At 45.9% G+C, this 18,097-nt stretch overlaps 1 protein-coding gene across 1 annotated transcript in view; it reads right to left on the bottom strand.

Moving 5' to 3' along the window:
• The window catches only part of LOC306940298 (G protein-coupled receptor kinase 6-like), a gene marked incomplete at its 3' end in the record, with an annotated part of 69,951 nt that overhangs the window by 18,612 nt on the left and 33,242 nt on the right, over nt 1–18,097 (bottom strand). The window contains exons 10-11 of the mRNA XM_079525319.1: nt 7,030–7,067; nt 233–322 (exon numbers count right to left, since the gene is read on the bottom strand). Of these exons, the coding sequence (XP_079381445.1) occupies nt 233–322; nt 7,030–7,067 (128 nt within the window). The remainder of the gene's footprint in view (nt 1–232; nt 323–7,029; nt 7,068–18,097) is intronic.

Consider the following 18,097-nt stretch of genomic DNA (forward strand, 5'->3'; position numbering starts at 1 on the left):
ACTGTAATAGGTGTAGACGCATGGTGGCGTTTACTTACCCATGTAGCCCACGGTTCCCACCCTCCCTTTCACCGTGTTCCTCTATGGCGCCCCCTGTACTGTAATAGGTGTAGACGCATGGTGGCGTTTACTTACCCATGTAGCCCACGGTTCCCACCCTCCCTTTCACCGTGTTCCTCTATAGCGCCCCCTGTGCTGTAATAGGTGTAGACGCATGGTGGCGTTTACTTACCCATGTAGCCCACGGTTCCCACCCTCCCTTTCACCGTGTTCCTCTCCGGCAGATGCACAGCCAAGCCCAGGTCAGAAATGCGGACGTGTCCTGGAAGGAAAAAAGCAAATGTAAAAAAGTGTAACGGATACGTACGTGACTACAAACGGATGCTTTTTGAAGCTTTGTCTTATTTTGACCTCATGAACCTGAAGCCAAGGTTTCCAGTCAGGCAGTTAATCCATTTTGGACTGACCAGATTCTACAAATTCTTCTAAATCATGACCGTTTTCTGAAAAAAACCCATGTTTCTATGTCAGTGGTTCTCAAACATTTTCATATCAAGGACCCCCAAGATTATATGTAATATGCCGCCGACCCCCATCTGAAGATATGTTGTTCCAGGGACCTTCCAGAAGCAAAGATTTGAGTTAAAAACCTTCGCTCTGAAAGAATATAGTTCTCTATAGTATTACATACTGTAGATATTCTAAAATGACCGCCCGGGCATTCTATTCCATTATCTTGTTTTATTTATCTTGTATTTTATGAGGTCCTTGTAACTTTGGATCAACTTCTATTGTTTTTTTTAACCCATTTTGGGCGGGAACCCCTTTTGGTGTTTTAAGCATTGTTATGCTTTAGCAGCTCATAGCGCACCACCGAGTAGCGCGCTACGAGCTTGTAGGTCTGCTACTTTTGAAAAGTCGTGAAAATGTGCCTCAAATCTTTGAATATATATTATTACAGAGTGAACATTTTAACTCAAATCTTTGCTTCTGGGGAGGTCCCTGGAACAACATATTTTCAGATGGGGGGGCGGAGGCATATTACATATAATTTTTGGGGTCCTTGACACTGATACAGAAAACTTTTATACAGAGTTTTTCAGAAAACTCATGATTTTGAAGACATTTTTTTAATTTCGACGTCGGACCTAATATAAATGGGTTAACAGGTTCCGTCCATCCGACGTGTCCACACGTCGTTAGCAATCGTACCGACGGATTCAAAGGACGTGTGTGTACACACGTCCTAGCGCATCTTCAATGATATCAAACGAGAGAAGAATATTCTGAATTTCTTTTTTTTGGTAATTTTTCAGTGGGGCTCCAAGGCCACCATACGCTTCGTTCATGCGCGGCCCGATCCGGTCCGGTCCAGTCCGGTCTGTTTACCGCTAATCTAATCGAATTAATTAGATTACAATTTTTAATCGAGTCCCAGCCCTAGTAATAATATAACTTATACAATTTGGGCGGTTGTGTTTTGTGTCCCTGCTCCTCAATGGAGACGTTTAGATCCCGATCAAATAATTAGAAAGAAGGGGGGGAAAAAAGGCAGGTTACAACACGTTTTGTTTTGTTTTTCTTCTTACAAATTATTTTATTGGCCCAAAACATTGTGTTTATTGTCATGACTTGTCACAAATCCAGTTGGCTTTGTCCTCAGCGTAAACGTCTTCAAATAAATATTGTTTGAAAAGTCTGAGTAAAATTAATGGGGAATTCTTTTCCGGGTCTGGAAAGGGGGCGGGACTGAAACGCTCTATTACCTCAATGGTAAAATTTTTGAGTGGTGCAAACCACTCCAACAACCAGCTTTGTCTGTATGTTTGTGTACCTGTATACCTACGTGTCCGTGCAAAGGTGAGCATGGTTACTATGGTTAGTGTGTGACGTCACTGACATAGCTGATCAGACTAAAATAAGACCTTGCACCACTCAGTTCACACGGGTGTGATTTTTTTTTAAATGAACAGGAGACTCTGGTTCAAATCCGAGGTGGAAGAAGAAAGTTACATATAGTGCAGCTTTAATATGTTGAAAACAGGAATCATAGTATTTCTTTCTTCAAAACCTTGAAGAAATTTGCTTTCTTTGTGATACCAATTATAAATATGAACTTATCCCATTCTGGGCGGGAACCCCTTTTGGTGTTTTAAGCATTATGTTGTACTTTAGCTATTGAAAAATAGCAGATCTACAAGTGCCGCGCTACGAGCTTGTAGATCTGCTATTTTTTTGAAAAAACGTGAAAATGTGGTGCAAATCTTTGAATATAATTATATTCTTTCAGAGTGAACGTTTTTAACTCAAATCTTTGCTTCTGGGGGGAGGGGGGGTCCCTGGAACAACATATTTTCAGATGGGGGTCGGCGGCCAATTACATATTATATTTGGGGGTCCTTGACATGAAGATGTTTGAGAACGACTGACACAGAAACAATAGGGTTTTTCAGAAAACTGTCAGGATTTAGAAGATATTTTGTAGAATCGTCCTCGGGTCTAAATGGGTTTAAACCATAGAGTATATAAAGGATAGAGACCGAACTGGAGCACTAGCCCCGCCCCCAAGCTATTCATTTCGATGGAGTTGCTCAGTGGCGTTTTGAAGCACCCGGAAGACTGCCGGGAGTACCTCCTCCGGACCGGAGTGACGTAGGGAGTGATGGTCCTACGTGTTAAAGCCCAGCTGCACGGGGTTTCCTCGTCATGAATCCACGGGTCCGCCTGCAGTCCTTCCTCATACCACTAGGGCCCAGAGCTTCAACGTTGAATAGCCTCACTGGCCCCTTGGTTTAAACGCACCGCAGCCGGAAAGGCAAACGCTTTAGGAGATGTTCAAGTGGGCGAGGCCTCAATCAGAGAAACGCTTTAGGAGATGTTCAAGTGGGCGAGGCCTCAGTCAGAGAACAGGCAGAGAACCACTCGTTGCAAGACAAAACCAAAACACTGTGTGGAATTTACCAACAGGAAGTCTACTCGTCAAGGAATGCAACATGCCGCTCCGCTAAGAATAGAACACGCACCACCATGTTTCCCACACGCTTAACTTCCTTGTAATTCTAGACGTCTGTGTTTGCGGGCTTGTCAAAATATCATCATTAATTAACTTCCTGATTCTCCACCGCAACCGTCCAATCTGGAGATGCCTAGTGTGCTCACAAACTTTGTCCGCCTCTCGGGTTGGCAAAGGTTGAGCGATCAATCATTAGTTTATTTATTAGTTGTTGAAAAATCACACCCGTGTGAACTGAGTGGTGCAACTACATGTATGTCAGTGACGTCACATACTAACCATAGCAACCATGCTCGCTTTTTTGGTTGCTAACCATAGCAACCATGCTCGTGTTTTTTGGTACGAACCAACACGGGTACAAAGCCAGTTGTTGGAGTGGTTTGCACCACTCAAAAACTGACAGTTAAGTATGATGAGATTGGTGTGTGTGCACAAACGTTGTCCTAACACAAACACAAACATTGATGGTGAAGACGCAAATTGTGATTGGCCGGAATGAGATGATGTGCGATGATAAGAGCGCCCCTCACTTCACATGGGTGTGATTTATTTTATTATTATGTACTGTAGTCCCACTAGACACCAGGAAAATACATCTGCTCATAAAAGATCACAGAATCTACTGAATGTGAAAGGAGGAGATGACAAAAAACTGACATATCTTGCCTACGACACACAGCATGGCATCGCCCTTCACATTCAGTAGCTTTGATCATTTGTGTCCAGGTGTAACTAACTTGGGTCTAGTAGGACCTAGTAGTAAATGACAATAAAGAAATCGCTGTAAAATTCTGTAAAACAACATATTCAGCCACTTGTTTGAACGCCACCCGCCAAAAATACATATTCAGCCACTTGTTTGAACGCCACCCGCCAAAAATACATATTCAGCCACTTGTTTGAATGCCACCCGCCAAAAATACATATTCAGCCACTTGTTCGAATGCCACCCGCCAAAAATACATATTCAGCCACTTGTTTGAACGCCACCCGCCAAAAATACATATTCAGCCACTTGTTCGAACGCCACCCGCCAAAAATACATATTCAGCCACTTGTTCGAATGCCACCCGCCAAAAATACATATTCAGCCACTTGTTTGAACGCCACCCGCCAAAAATACATATTCAGCCACTTGTTCGAACGCCACCCGCCAAAAATACATATTCAGCCACTTGTTTGAACGCCACCCGCCAAAAATACATATTCAGCCACTTGTTCGAACGCCACCCGCCAAAAATACATATTCAGCCACTTGTTCGAACGCCACCCGCCAAAAATACATATTCAGCCACTTGTTTGAACGCCACCCGCCAAAAATACATATTCAGCCACTTGTTCGAACGCCACCCGCCAAAAATACATATTCAGCCACTTGTTCGAACGCCACCCGCCAAAAATACATATTCAGCCACTTGTTCGAACGCCACCCGCCAAAAATACATATTCAGCCACTTGTTCGAACGCCACCCGCCAAAAATAAATATTCAGCCACTTGTTCGAACGCCACCCGCCAAAAATACATATTCAGCCACTTGTTCGAACGCCACCCGCTATTATATAGCCTGATCAGCTGTGGTCTGACGTAATGTCTGACGTAATGAAATCACACCCGTGTGAACTGGGTGACCATAGCAACCATGCTCATTTTTTGCGAACAGACAGACAGACAGACAGACACGTAAACTAACAAAGCCAGTTGTAGGAGTGGTTTACACCACTCAAAAAGTCAAAGTTGTCCTTGAATTACTTTTAAGACCGCAATGGGCCAAATTGTCAAATATTTAGGCATGAAGGCAAACATTGTGAAAATATCCCATCTACGAGCAGAGGGGAGTTCCAACCGCACCTCTAGCCTATGGCAGGCTATAGTCTGGTGTAACTCAGAGGCCTCTAGCCTATGGCAGGCTATATATAGTAGAGACCTCTAGCCTATGGCAGGCTATATATAGTAGAGGCCTCTAGCCTATGGCAGGCTATATATAGTCTGGTGCATCTCAGAGGCCTCTAGCCTATGGCAGGCTATATATAGTCTGGTGCATCTCAGAGGACTCTAGCCTATGGGAGGCTATATTATTATAGTCTGGTGCATCTCAGAAGCAGGACAGGTTACAGGAGAATGTGTTCCAGTTACATCTCCGTCAGGTCATATCCGTCGTACCTGACGAAGATGTAACTGGAACATGGAAACGTTGTCGCTTTTTTTAACTTGCACCCTGATAATAAAATAAGGGCCTAAACCGTCCGAGTCAGGGGTGGGCAACTGGTGGCCAGCGGGCCACATGCGGGCCCCCACCTTCACTTAATGCGGCCCGCATGTTAATATCAGAATATTGATATAGTATTGATTTCAGCTGTTACAATTCCAAACCCGCTTTAATTACTTCATGACTAGTATTAAATGACTAGTTTTAAAATGTTATTGTCTTTTTGTGTCCAATGTAGTTATGTTAACAGTTCATAAAGTTAACATAACTATAACTAAATGCATTTGCAATTCAATAAAAAGGTTACTTTTCAGGATTCAAATTAAAAAATAGCAAAAAATTATTCAGGTTTTCAATTCAAATATAGCAAAAATAGCCGATCTACAAGCTTGTAGATCGGCTATTTTTTACTACGACAGTAATATGCACTGTGGCCCTCTGGAGTGAGTGTGGAAATATATTGGCCCTCTGGAGTGAGTGTATCACTTTGGAAATGAGAAACATAAATCTCCAGTCCAGGACATCCCCAAACAAACTGGTCGGGTTACTACTTGGCCTCCCAGAACTCACTTAACCCTAGAACACTAAACATACTTTTGTCACACCATCACTAAACACAGGTTTTTGCTGCGGACATATAAGGCGCCTATAAAGCTTTCGTTTTTTTTAGAAAAGTCACACCCGTGTGAAGTGAGGGTCCGCTCTTATCATCGCACACAACATCATCTCATTCCGGCCAATCACAATTTGTGTCCTCATATCACCTTCGTCTTCGATGTTTGTGTTTACGTAATGTTTGTGTTTACGTAATGTTTGTGTTTAACACAAACGCTAAAAAATGGCCATTTTAAATGGCATTCAACCCATTCTGGACGGGAACCCCTTTTGGTGTTTAAAGCATTGTGTTATACAAGATCATAGCGCGGCAACGAGTGCTGCGCTACGAGCTTGTAGATCTGCTATCTTTGAAAAAAGCTTTGGATATACCGCTAACTTCCTCTTCAAAATAAGAGCCACATGTAATGATTAGTAATGTGTTAACAACATGAACACACAGTACTCTTATTATGCATATTGCATTCTCGCCGAGAAATATTTTCGAGTTAAAAAAAGGGAAAAAAAACTAAAAAAGAAAAAAAATTAAGATTCGAGTGCCAACCCTAACGAGCGAAGGTTGGAACCCTGATTGTTCGGTAACAGAGGTCTCCCTGTCTCTCGTTGTGACTAAATAACACATTTGGAACACAATTAAAGGAGCATTCAGTGATTTGAGTGATTTGGAAAACCACCCAGTCCGCCCCGGTAACAAAATGTGCACATGCACACGCTCTACAGTGGGGGGAAGTGCAACAGGCCAACAGCATGTGCACCAAGGCCCGCCCCCACTCGATCATGATTGGAGGAAGGCCCCTCTCATCCTGATTGGATGAAGGCTTTGCCACCCGCCACCAAAACTGAAACTAGGGTTTTTTGACCCCAGCGGCTCACTGGGGACAGGGAGGAACTCCTTATATGGTCAGCAAACTCTATAGTAGGGAGGATTATCCAGAAAAAAAAGAAAAAATAAGTGATATTTGAATAAAGTCAAATCACTGAATATACCTTTAAGGTTATTTAGCTTTTTTTTTTTTGTATTTATTTCCTGAAAAGTCCATGGTTTTGGACATACAGGGCCCTAGCTATTTTAAAACATTTTAAAATAGTTCAACCGGCCAATCTACGTCATCGACACATTGTGAGCTTGTAGATCAGCTATTTTAACTATTTTAAAATGTTCAAAAGAACTGATGTGTGCATGTGTAGTCTTACCATTGTCATCCAGGAGAATGTTCTCTGGCTTCAGGTCCCTATAAAGCACCAAAACACAGGTCTGGGATCAGTACACACATTATGGCTTCAGGTCCCTATAAAGCACCAAACACAGGTCTGGGATCAGTACACACATCATGGCTTCAGGTCCCTATAAAGCACCAAACACAGGTCTGGGATCAGTGTACACACATTATGGATTCAGGTCCCTATAAAGCACCAAACACAGGTCTGGGATCAGTGTACACACTTTATGGATTCAGGTCCCTATAGACGAATTCAGAAACTGGTCTCATGGTCACAGCTTACGTATTTCCTGTAGGCGGACTCGACATAGCTGCAGGGTTTAAACCCTCACCAGGCGCACCTCTTCTACTACAGTGAACGGTAGAGTGACTGATGTTAGTCTGCCTCAAACCTTACTCTATTACCTGCTTTTTACTAACACTAACATTACAAAGATGCCCAGAACATCGAGATGAACCTGTGTAGTTTATAGTTTATGGCTGCTCCAACAGTAGTGGCAACATTAAAAAAAAAAACAAAAAAAAAACGGAATGTCAAAATATCCACAGCGGTGGCTGAGAACACAAGGATGCTGTACTTTATACCTCATACTAAGCATTTAAAGTATGAGGTATAAAGTACGGCAGCCTTGTGTTCATAAAACAGAAAGATTGGGTATTGGGTAAGTCTGACGTTATGTATCTTTCAGGACCTTTCACTGCTTCGTCTCAACCATTACTCAATGGCTCTGCTCTCAGCCACCGCGGTGGATATTTTGACATTCCGTTTTTGTTTTTTTTAAGTAAAGAAAGGCACAATATTATTGGCATTAGCATCAAAATATGTTTTTTTTTTCTCTCCGATTCTTTAATTTCTTTATGGGGGCGGCGTTGGCTCAGGAGTAGAGTGTCTGGATGGTAACCGTAAGGTTGCCAGTTCGAACCCGGGCTCCCCCAGAGTTACTGTCGAAGTGTCCTTGAGCAAGACACTGAACCCCTAATTACTCCCGATGTGCTAGTTGGTGCCTTGCATGGTTTCCGCTGCCATCGGTGTATGAATGGGTGAATGTAATGCACAATCTCTGTAAAGCGCCTTGGATAAAGGCGCTATATAAATGCACCATTTACCATTTTTAAAACCTTTTAACAAACTAAGTTGTCTTGATACCGATAGATAAGGAACTTCAAATGCAAGCTGGAACACAACTGGTGATCAATTGTTTGTTCAAAATAAATTAAACGTGCCACACATCAATTCACAATTCTCATTCTACTGCTGCTCTGCCACCAAAACGTGACTGACACACCATCCATTATTAACCCATTGTGGGCGGGAATTCACCCCTGTTGGTGCTGTAAACATTATGTTATACTTTTACTATTGAAAAATAGCAGATCTACAAGCTCATAGCGCGGCACGTGTATTTTTGTGGGTCCTTGACATGAAATAGTTTGAGAACCACTGATATAGAAACATGGGGTTTTCAGAAAACTGTCAGGAATTAGAAGACATTTTGTAGAATCGTTCCCAGGTCTAAATGGGTTAAAGCAGGTATGTCCAAACTTATTTCAAATATTATAAAATGCTTATTCCATAATTTAGCATCGGATTTAAACAATTCTATTTAAAGGAGCATTCAGTGATTTGGGTGATTTGGAAAACCACCCAGTCCGCCCCGGTAACAAAATGTGCACATGCACGCTCTACAGTGGGGGGAAGTGCAACAGGCCAACAGCATGTGCACCAAGGCCCGCCCCCAGTCGATCATGATTGGAGGAAGGCCCCCTCATCCTGATTGGACGAAGGCTTTGCCACCCGCCACCAAAACTGAAACTAGGGTTTTTTGACCCCAGGGGCTCACTGGGGACAGGGAGGAACCCCTTATATGGTCAGAACACTCTATAGTAGGGAGGATTATCCAGAAAAAAAGAAAAAATAAGTGATATTTGAATTAAGTAAAATCACTGAATATACCTTTAACTATCATCGTCGATATTTAATATCAATGGTCTTTTAGGTGTGTGCTGCAGTGTTGTTTTTGGCATGCAGCAAAATTAGATTTTAGTTTTAGTCTTTTGAATTAGTTTACACATTTTAGTCACCTGGAATGTTTTATAGTGTTGGTCTAGGTTTAGTCGACTAAATGTCATGAGATTGATGCCGTTGTAAATGCTGAAAACAGCCGATCTACAAGCTCAAAACGCGTTCGTTGTGAGCTTGTAGATCGGCTATTTTCAGCATGCAACCGAGTGTAAAATGACTTACACTGGATCTCTTGTCCACTAGTCCCTTCCTAACATTTTAGTCTAGTTTTTATTTGTTGGACAAAATTGTCAATATATTTAGTCATCATAGCTTACTTTTTTTATTTAGTTGCCATTTAGTTTTCGTCATAGTTTTAGTCGACGGAATCAACACTGGTGTGATGTGAACAAAAACAAAATGACAATACAAGGAACAAGGAACACTGACACATTATACTCTGCCCGGGAAATGCCCGGCTTAAAAAAAACTTCAATCTCAAATGTAATGCAATAGATGCAAATCTTCTCCACAGCTTCGCCCTCGGATACAAAGATATTGGATTAAGATATTTGAGACACTCTCTGAAATTTTGAGTATTCATATTGACCCCGATCCTGTACTAATTATTCTGGGTTTGTCAGACTCCATGCCTATGTTGACGAGAGCACAGAAACAACTCTTCTCATAATGGTCTGATTACAGCAAAAAAACTAATTTTGAAGCACTGGAAAAAGGAGCAGGCTCCTGCATTTAAGCATTGGCTAAATTAAATGACTAGTACGCTTCATCTTGAGAGAATAAGGTATTTCCTGAGAAACGGGGAGAGACAATTTGATAAGGTTTGGCTGCCCCTTGTCCATTACTTGAGTAGAAACAATTAATAAACAGGATACCACTGATATGGTTGACTGTATTCCATTTTTCATCTTACTATTTTATTCTATAGAGAGTATGCGCATGCTTAAAGTGAATGGCACATCGAGTGGCAAATCGAGTGGCAAAGCAACATGCAAATTGAGTTTAACATTGTTTAATGTTGTTTAATGCAATCAGATATGACTTTTCTGTTTGGATGTATGGGCTGTTAAGGCCAGAAAGTAGTTTTTTGCCACTCTGTATAGGCATTCTTGCATAACTTCCTGGTTTGATGATGATGTCACGCGCATATCCTATATAGTGTGCGGTGTCACTGAGCAGTATGGGTGGGAAGGTTGAGGGTTTTCTTTCATTTTTCAAATAAAAAAACACTTCAATGTAAAAAATGTCCCGTACTGTTGAGCGGGCCGTTCATAATACAATGCAGGTATGAAGCCGCGGGCCGTATTAATTTAGCCCCAGGGCCGCATTTGGCCCGCGGCCACTCCCGAGTCCCTACATTTGGCCCGCGGCCACTCCCGTGTCCCTACATTTGGCCACTCCCGTGTCCCTACATTTGGCCACTCCCGTGTCCCTACATTTGGCCACTCCCGTGTCCCTACATTTGGCCACTCCCGAGTCCCTACATTTGGCCCGCGGCCACTCCCGTGTCCCTACATTTGGCCCGCGGCCACTCCCGTGTCCCTACATTTGGCCCGCGGCCACTCCCGTGTCCCTACATTTGGCCACTCCCGAGTCCCTACATTTGGCCCGCGGCCACTCCCGTGTCCCTACATTTGGCCACTCCCGAGTCCCTACATTTGGCCCGAGGCCACTCCCGAGTCCCTACATTTGGCCCGCGGCCACTCCCGTGTCCCTACATTTGGCCCGCGGCCACTCCCTAGTCCCTACATTTGGCCCGCGGCCACTCCCTAGTCCCTACATTTGGCCCGCGGCCACTCCCTAGTCCCTACATTTGGCCCGCGGCCACTCCCTAGTCCCTACATTTGGCCCGCGGCCACTCCCGAGTCCCTACATTTGGCCCGCGGCCACTCCCGTGTCCCTACATTTGGCCCGCGGCCACTCCCGTGTCCCTACATTTGGCCCGCGGCCACTCCCGTGTCCCTACATTTGGCCACTCCCGAGTCCCTACATTTGGCCCGCGGCCACTCCCGAGTCCCTACATTTGGCCCGCGGCCACTCCCGAGTCCCTACATTTGGCCCGCGGCCACTCCCGAGTCCCTACATTTGGCCCACGGCCACTCCCGAGTCCCTACATTTGGCCCACGGCCACTCCCGTGTCCCTACATTTGGCCCGCGGCCACTCCCTAGTCCCTACATTTGGCCCGCGGCCACTCCCGTGTCCCTAAATTTGCCCCGCGGCCACTCCCGTGTCCCTACATTTGGCCCGCGGCCACTCCCTAGTCCCTACATTTGGCCCGCGGCCACTCCATAGTCCCTACATTTGGCCCGCGGCCACTCCCTAGTCCCTACATTTGGCCCGCGGCCACTCCCTAGTCCCTACATTTGGCCCGCGGCCACTCCCGAGTCCCTACATTTGGCCCGCGGCCACTCCCGTGTCCCTACATTTGGCCCGCGGCCACTCCCGTGTCCCTACATTTGGCCCGCGGCCACTCCCGTGTCCCTACATTTGGCCACTCCCGAGTCCCTACATTTGGCCCGCGGCCACTCCCGAGTCCCTACATTTGGCCCGCGGCCACTCCCGAGTCCCTACATTTGGCCCGCGGCCACTCCCGAGTCCCTACATTTGGCCCACGGCCACTCCCGAGTCCCTACATTTGGCCCACGGCCACTCCCGAGTCCCTACATTTGGCCCGCGGCCACTCCCGTGTCCCTACATTTGGCCCGCGGCCACTCCCGAGTCCCTACATTTGGCCCGCGGCCACTCCCGAGTCCCTACATTTGGCCCGCGGCCACTCCCGTGTCCCTACATTTGGCCCGCGGCCACTCCCGTGTCCCTACATTTGGCCCGCGGCCACTCCCTAGTCCCTACATTTGGCCCACGGCCACTCCCGTGTCCCTAAATTTGCCCCGCGGCCACTCCCGTGTCCCTACATTTGGCCCGCGGCCACTCCCGTGTCCCTACATTTGGCCCGCGGCCACTCCCTAGTCCCTACATTTGGCCCGCGGCCACTCCCTAGTCCCTACATTTGGCCCACGGCCACTCCCTAGTCCCTACATTTGGCCCGCGGCCACTCCCGTGTCCCTAAATTTGCCCCGCGGCCACTCCCGTGTCCCTACATTTGGCCCGCGGCCACTCCCTAGTCCCTACATTTGGCCCGCGGCCACTCCCTAGTCCCTACATTTGGCCCGCGGCCACTCCCTAGTCCCTACATTTGGCCCGCGGCCACTCCCTAGTCCCTACATTTGCCCCGCGGCCACTCCCGTGTCCCTACATTTGGCCCGCGGCCACTCCCGTGTCCCTACATTTGGCCCGCGGCCACTCCCGAGTCCCTACATTTGGCCCACGGCCACTCCCGAGTCCCTACATTTGGCCCGCGGCCACTCCCGAGTCCCTACATTTGGCCCACGGCCACTCCTGAGTCCCTACATTTGGCCCGCGGCCACTCCCGTGTCCCTAAATTTACCGGCATTATTTATTTTATTCAACCCATTTAGACCTGACGTCGAAATTTTAAAAGAAAAGTCTTCTAAAATGTCTCATGTTTCTGTCAGTGGGGCTCAATATTTCATGTCCCCAAAACATGATATGTAATTGGCCACCGACCCCCATCTGAAAATATGTTGTTCCAGGGACCCCCCTCCAGAAGCAAAGATTTGAGTTAAAAACGTTCGCTCTGAAAGTATCTATATTCAACGATTTGTGCCGCATTTTCACGATTTTTCTAAAATAGCAGACCTATAAGCTTGTAGCGTGGCACTCGGTGCCTCGCTATGAGCTTGTAGATGTGCTATTTTTAAATAGCTAAAGTATGCTTAAAAAAACAAAAGGGGTTCCCGCCCAGAATGGGATAAAATAAATCTTAAATGTACCTAAATGTACATACGGGTACTAGTGTTTGTATTTGTTGATGACGTGTATTATGTGTACATGTTCTGTGTTCTGTTTTATCCTTTTAGCTTTAATGTACGCTACCACGCGCTGTTTAATGTACGCTACCACACGCTGTTTAATGCACGCTACCACGCTCTGTTTAATGTACGCTACCACACGCTGTTTAATGTACGCTACCACGTGCTGTTTAATGTACGCTACCACACGCTGTTTAATGAACGCTACCACGCGCTGTTTAATGTACGCTACCACACGCTGTTTAATGTACGCTACCACGCGCTGTTTAATGTACGCTACCACACGCTGTTTAATGTACGCTACCACGCGCTGTTTAATGTACGCTACCACACGCTGTTTAATGTACGCTACCACGCGCTGTTTAATGAACGCTACCACACGCTGTTTAATGTACGCTACCACGCGTTGTTTAATGTACGCTACCACACGCTGTTTAATGTACGCTACCACGCGCTGTTTAATGTACGCTACAACGCGCTGTTTAATGTACGCTACCACGCGCTGTTTAATGTACGCTACAACGCGCTGTTTAATGTACGCTACCACGCGCTGTTTAATGTACGCTACCACGCGCTGTTTAATGTACGCTACAACGCGCTGTTTAATGTACGCTACCACGCGCTGTTTAATGTACGCTACCACGCGTTGTTTAATGCACGCTACCACGCGCTGTTTAATGTACGCTACCACGCGTTGTTTAATGCACGCTACCACACGCTGTTTAATGTACGCTACCACACGCTGTTTAATGTACGCTACCACACGCTGTTTAATGTACGCTACCACACGCTGTTTAATGTACGCTACCACGCACTGTTTAATGTACGCTACCACACGCTGTTTAATGTACGCTACCACACGCTGTTTAATGTACGCTACCACGCGCTGTTTAATGTACGCTACCACGCGCTGTTTAATGTACGCTACCACGCTCTGTTTAATGCACGCTACCACGCGCTGTTTAATGTACGCTACCACGCGCTGTTTAATGTACGCTACCACGCTCTGTTTAATGTACGCTACCACACGCTGTTTAATGTACGCTACCACGCTCTGTTTAATGTACGCTACCACGCGCTGTTTAATGTACGCTACCACGCTCTGTTTAATGTACGCTACCACACGCTGTTTAATGTACGCTACCACGCGCTGTTTAATGTACGCTACCACGCGCTGTTTAATGTACGCTACCACGCTCTGTTTAATGTACGCTACCACACGCTGTTTAATGTACGCTACCACGCGCTGTTTAATGTACGCTACCACACGCTGTTTAATGTACGCTACCACGCGCTGTTTAATGTACGCTACCACGCGCTGTTTAATGTACGCTACCACGCGCTGTTTAATGTACGCTACCACGCGCTGTTTAATGTACGCTACCACACGCTGTTTAATGTACGCTACCACGCGCTGTTTAATGTACGCTACCACGCGCTGTTTAATGTACGCTACAACGCGCTGTTTAATGTACGCTACCACACGCTGTTTAATGTACGCTACCACGCGCTGTTTAATGTACGCTACAACGCGCTGTTTAATGTACGCTACCACACGCTGTTTAATGTACGCTACCACACGCTGTTTAATGTACGCTACCACGCTCTGTTTAATGTACGCTACCACACGCTGTTTAATGTACGCTACCACGCTCTGTTTAATGTACGCTACCACACGCTGTTTAATGCACGCTACCACGCTCTGTTTAATGTACGCTACCACGCGCTGTTTAATGTACGCTACCACGCGCTGTTTAATGTACGCTACCACACGCTGTTTAATGTACGCTACCACGCTCTGTTTAATGTACGCTACCACACGCTGTTTAATGTACGCTACCACACGCTGTTTAATGTACGCTACCACACGCTGTTTAATGTACGCTACCACACGCTGTTTAATGTACGCTACCACACGCTGTTTAATGTACGCTACCACACGCTGTTTAATGTACGCTACCACGCTCTGTTTAATGTACGCTACCACACGCTGTTTAATGTACGCTACCACGCTCTGTTTAATGCACGCTACCACGCTCTGTTTAATGTACGCTACCACGCGCTGTTTAATGTACGCTACCACACGCTGTTTAATGTACGCTACCACACGCTGTTTAATGTACGCTACCACGCTCTGTTTAATGTACGCTACCACACGCTGTTTAATGTACGCTACCACGCTCTGTTTAATGTACGCTACCACGCTCTGTTTAATGTACGCTACCACACGCTGTATGCACGCTACCACACGCTGTTTAATGTACGCTACCACGCGCTGTTTAATGTACGCTACCACGCTCTGTTTAATGTACGCTACCACGCTCTGTTTAATGCACGCTACCACACGCTGTTTAATGTACGCTACAACGCGCTGTTTAATGTACGCTACAACGCGCTGTTTAATGTACGCTACCACGCGCTGTTTAATGTACGCTACCACGCTCTGTTTAATGTACGCTACAACGCGCTGTTTAATGTACGCTACCACGCTCTGTTTAATGTACGCTACCACGCTCTGTTTAATGCACGCTACCACACGCTGTTTAATGTACGCTACCACACGCTGTTTAATGTACGCTACCACGCTCTGTTTAATGTACGCTACCACACGCTGTTTAATGTACGCTACCACGCTCTGTTTAATGCACGCTACCACACGCTGTTTAATGTACGCTACCACACGCTGTTTAATGTACGCTACCACACGCTGTTTAATGTACGCTACCACACGCTGTTTAATGTACGCTACCACACGCTGTTTAATGTACGCTACCACGCTCTGTTTAATGTACGCTACCACGCTCTGTTTAATGTACGCTACCACGCTCTGTTTAATGCACGCTACCACACGCTGTTTAATGTACGCTACAACGCGCTGTTTAATGTACGCTACCACGCTCTGTTTAATGTACGCTACCACGCGTTGTTTAATGTACGCTACCACGCTCTGTTTAATGTACGCTACAACGCGCTGTTTAATGTACGCTACCACGCTCTGTTTAATGTACGCTACCACACGTTGTTTAATGTACGCTACCACACGCTGTTTAATGTACGCTACAACGCGCTGTTTAATGTACGCTACCACACGCTGTATGCACGCTACCACACGCTGTTTAATGTACGCTACCACGCTCTGTTTAATGTACGCTACCACACGTTGTTTAATGTACGCTACCACACGCTGTTTAATGTACGCTACCACACGCTGTTTAATGTACGCTACCACGCTCTGTTTAATGTACGCTACAACGCGCTGTTTAATGTACGCTACCACGCTCTGTTTAATGTACGCTACCACACGTTGTTTAATGTACGCTACCACACGCTGTTTAATGTACGCTACAACGCGCTGTTTAATGTACGCTACCACACGCTGTATGCACGCTACCACACGCTGTTTAATGTACGCTACCACGCTCTGTTTAATGTACGCTACCACGCTCTGTTTAATGAACGCTACCACACGTTGTTTAATGTACGCTACCACACGCTGTTTAATGTACGCTACAACGCGCTGTTTAATGTACGCTACCACGCGCTGTTTAATGTACGCTACCACGCGCTGTTTAATGTACGCTACCACACGTTGTTTAATGTACGCTACCACACGTTGTTTAATGTACGCTACCACACGTTGTTTAATGTACGCTACCACACGTTTAATGCACGCTACCACACGTTGTTTAATGTACGCTACCACACGTTTAATGCACGCTACCACACGCTGTTTAATGTACGCTACCACACGCTGTTTAATGTACGCTACCACACGCTGTTTAATGTACGCTACAACGCGCTGTTTAATGTACGCTACCACGCGCTGTTTAATGTACGCTACCACGCGCTGTTTAATGTACGCTACCACACGTTGTTTAATGTACGCTACCACACGTTGTTTAATGTACGCTACCACACGTTTAATGCACGCTACCACACGTTGTTTAATGTACGCTACCACACGTTTAATGCACGCTACCACACGCTGTTTAATGTACGCTACCACACGCTGTTTAATGTACGCTACCACACGCTGTTTAATGTACGCTACCACACTCTGTTTAATGTACGCTACCACACTCTGTTTAATGTACGCTACCACACGCTGTTTAATGCACGCTACCACACGCTGTTTAATGTACGCTACCACACGCTGTTTAATGTACGCTACCACACGCTGTTTAATGTACGCTACCACACGCTGTTTAATGTACGCTACCACACGCTGTTTAATGTACGCTACCACACGCTGTTTAATGTACGCTACCACACGCTGTTTAATGTACGCTACCACACGCTGTTTAATGTACGCTACCACACGCTGTTTAATGTACGCTACCACACGCTGTTTAATGCACGCTACCACACGCTGTTTAATGCACGCTACCACACGCTGTTTAATGTACGCTACCACACGCTGTTTAATGTACGCTACCACACGCTGTTTAATGCACGCTACCACACGCTGTTTAATGCACGCTACCACACGCTGTTTAATGTACGCTACCACGCGCTGTTTAATGTACGCTACCACACTCTGTTTAATGTACGCTACCACGCACTGTTTAATGTACGCTACCACACTCTGTTTAATGTACGCTACCACACTCTGTTTAATGTACGCTACCACGCACTGTTTAATGTACGCTACCACACTCTGTTTAATGTACGCTACCACACTCTGTTTAATGTACGCTACCACGCGCTGTTTAATGTACGCTACCACACGCTGTTTAATGTACGCTACCACACGCTGTTTAATGCACGCTACCACACGCTGTTTAATGCACGCTACCACACGCTGTTTAATGTACGCTACCACGCGCTGTTTAATGTACGCTACCACACTCTGTTTAATGTACGCTACCACGCACTGTTTAATGTACGCTACCACACTCTGTTTAATGTACGCTACCACACGTTGTTTAATGTACGCTACCACACGTTTAATGCACGCTACCACACGCTGTTTAATGTACGCTACCACACGTTGTTTAATGTACGCTACCACACGTTTAATGCACGCTACCACACGCTGTTTAATGTACGCTACCACACGTTGTTTAATGTACGCTACCACGCTCTGTTTAATGCACGCTACCACACGTTTAATGCACGCTACCACGCG

The sequence above is a fragment of the Electrona antarctica genome, assembly GCF_951216825.1.
Source record: "Electrona antarctica genome assembly, chromosome: 16".
NCBI classification, from domain to species: Eukaryota; Metazoa; Chordata; class Actinopteri; order Myctophiformes; family Myctophidae; genus Electrona; species Electrona antarctica.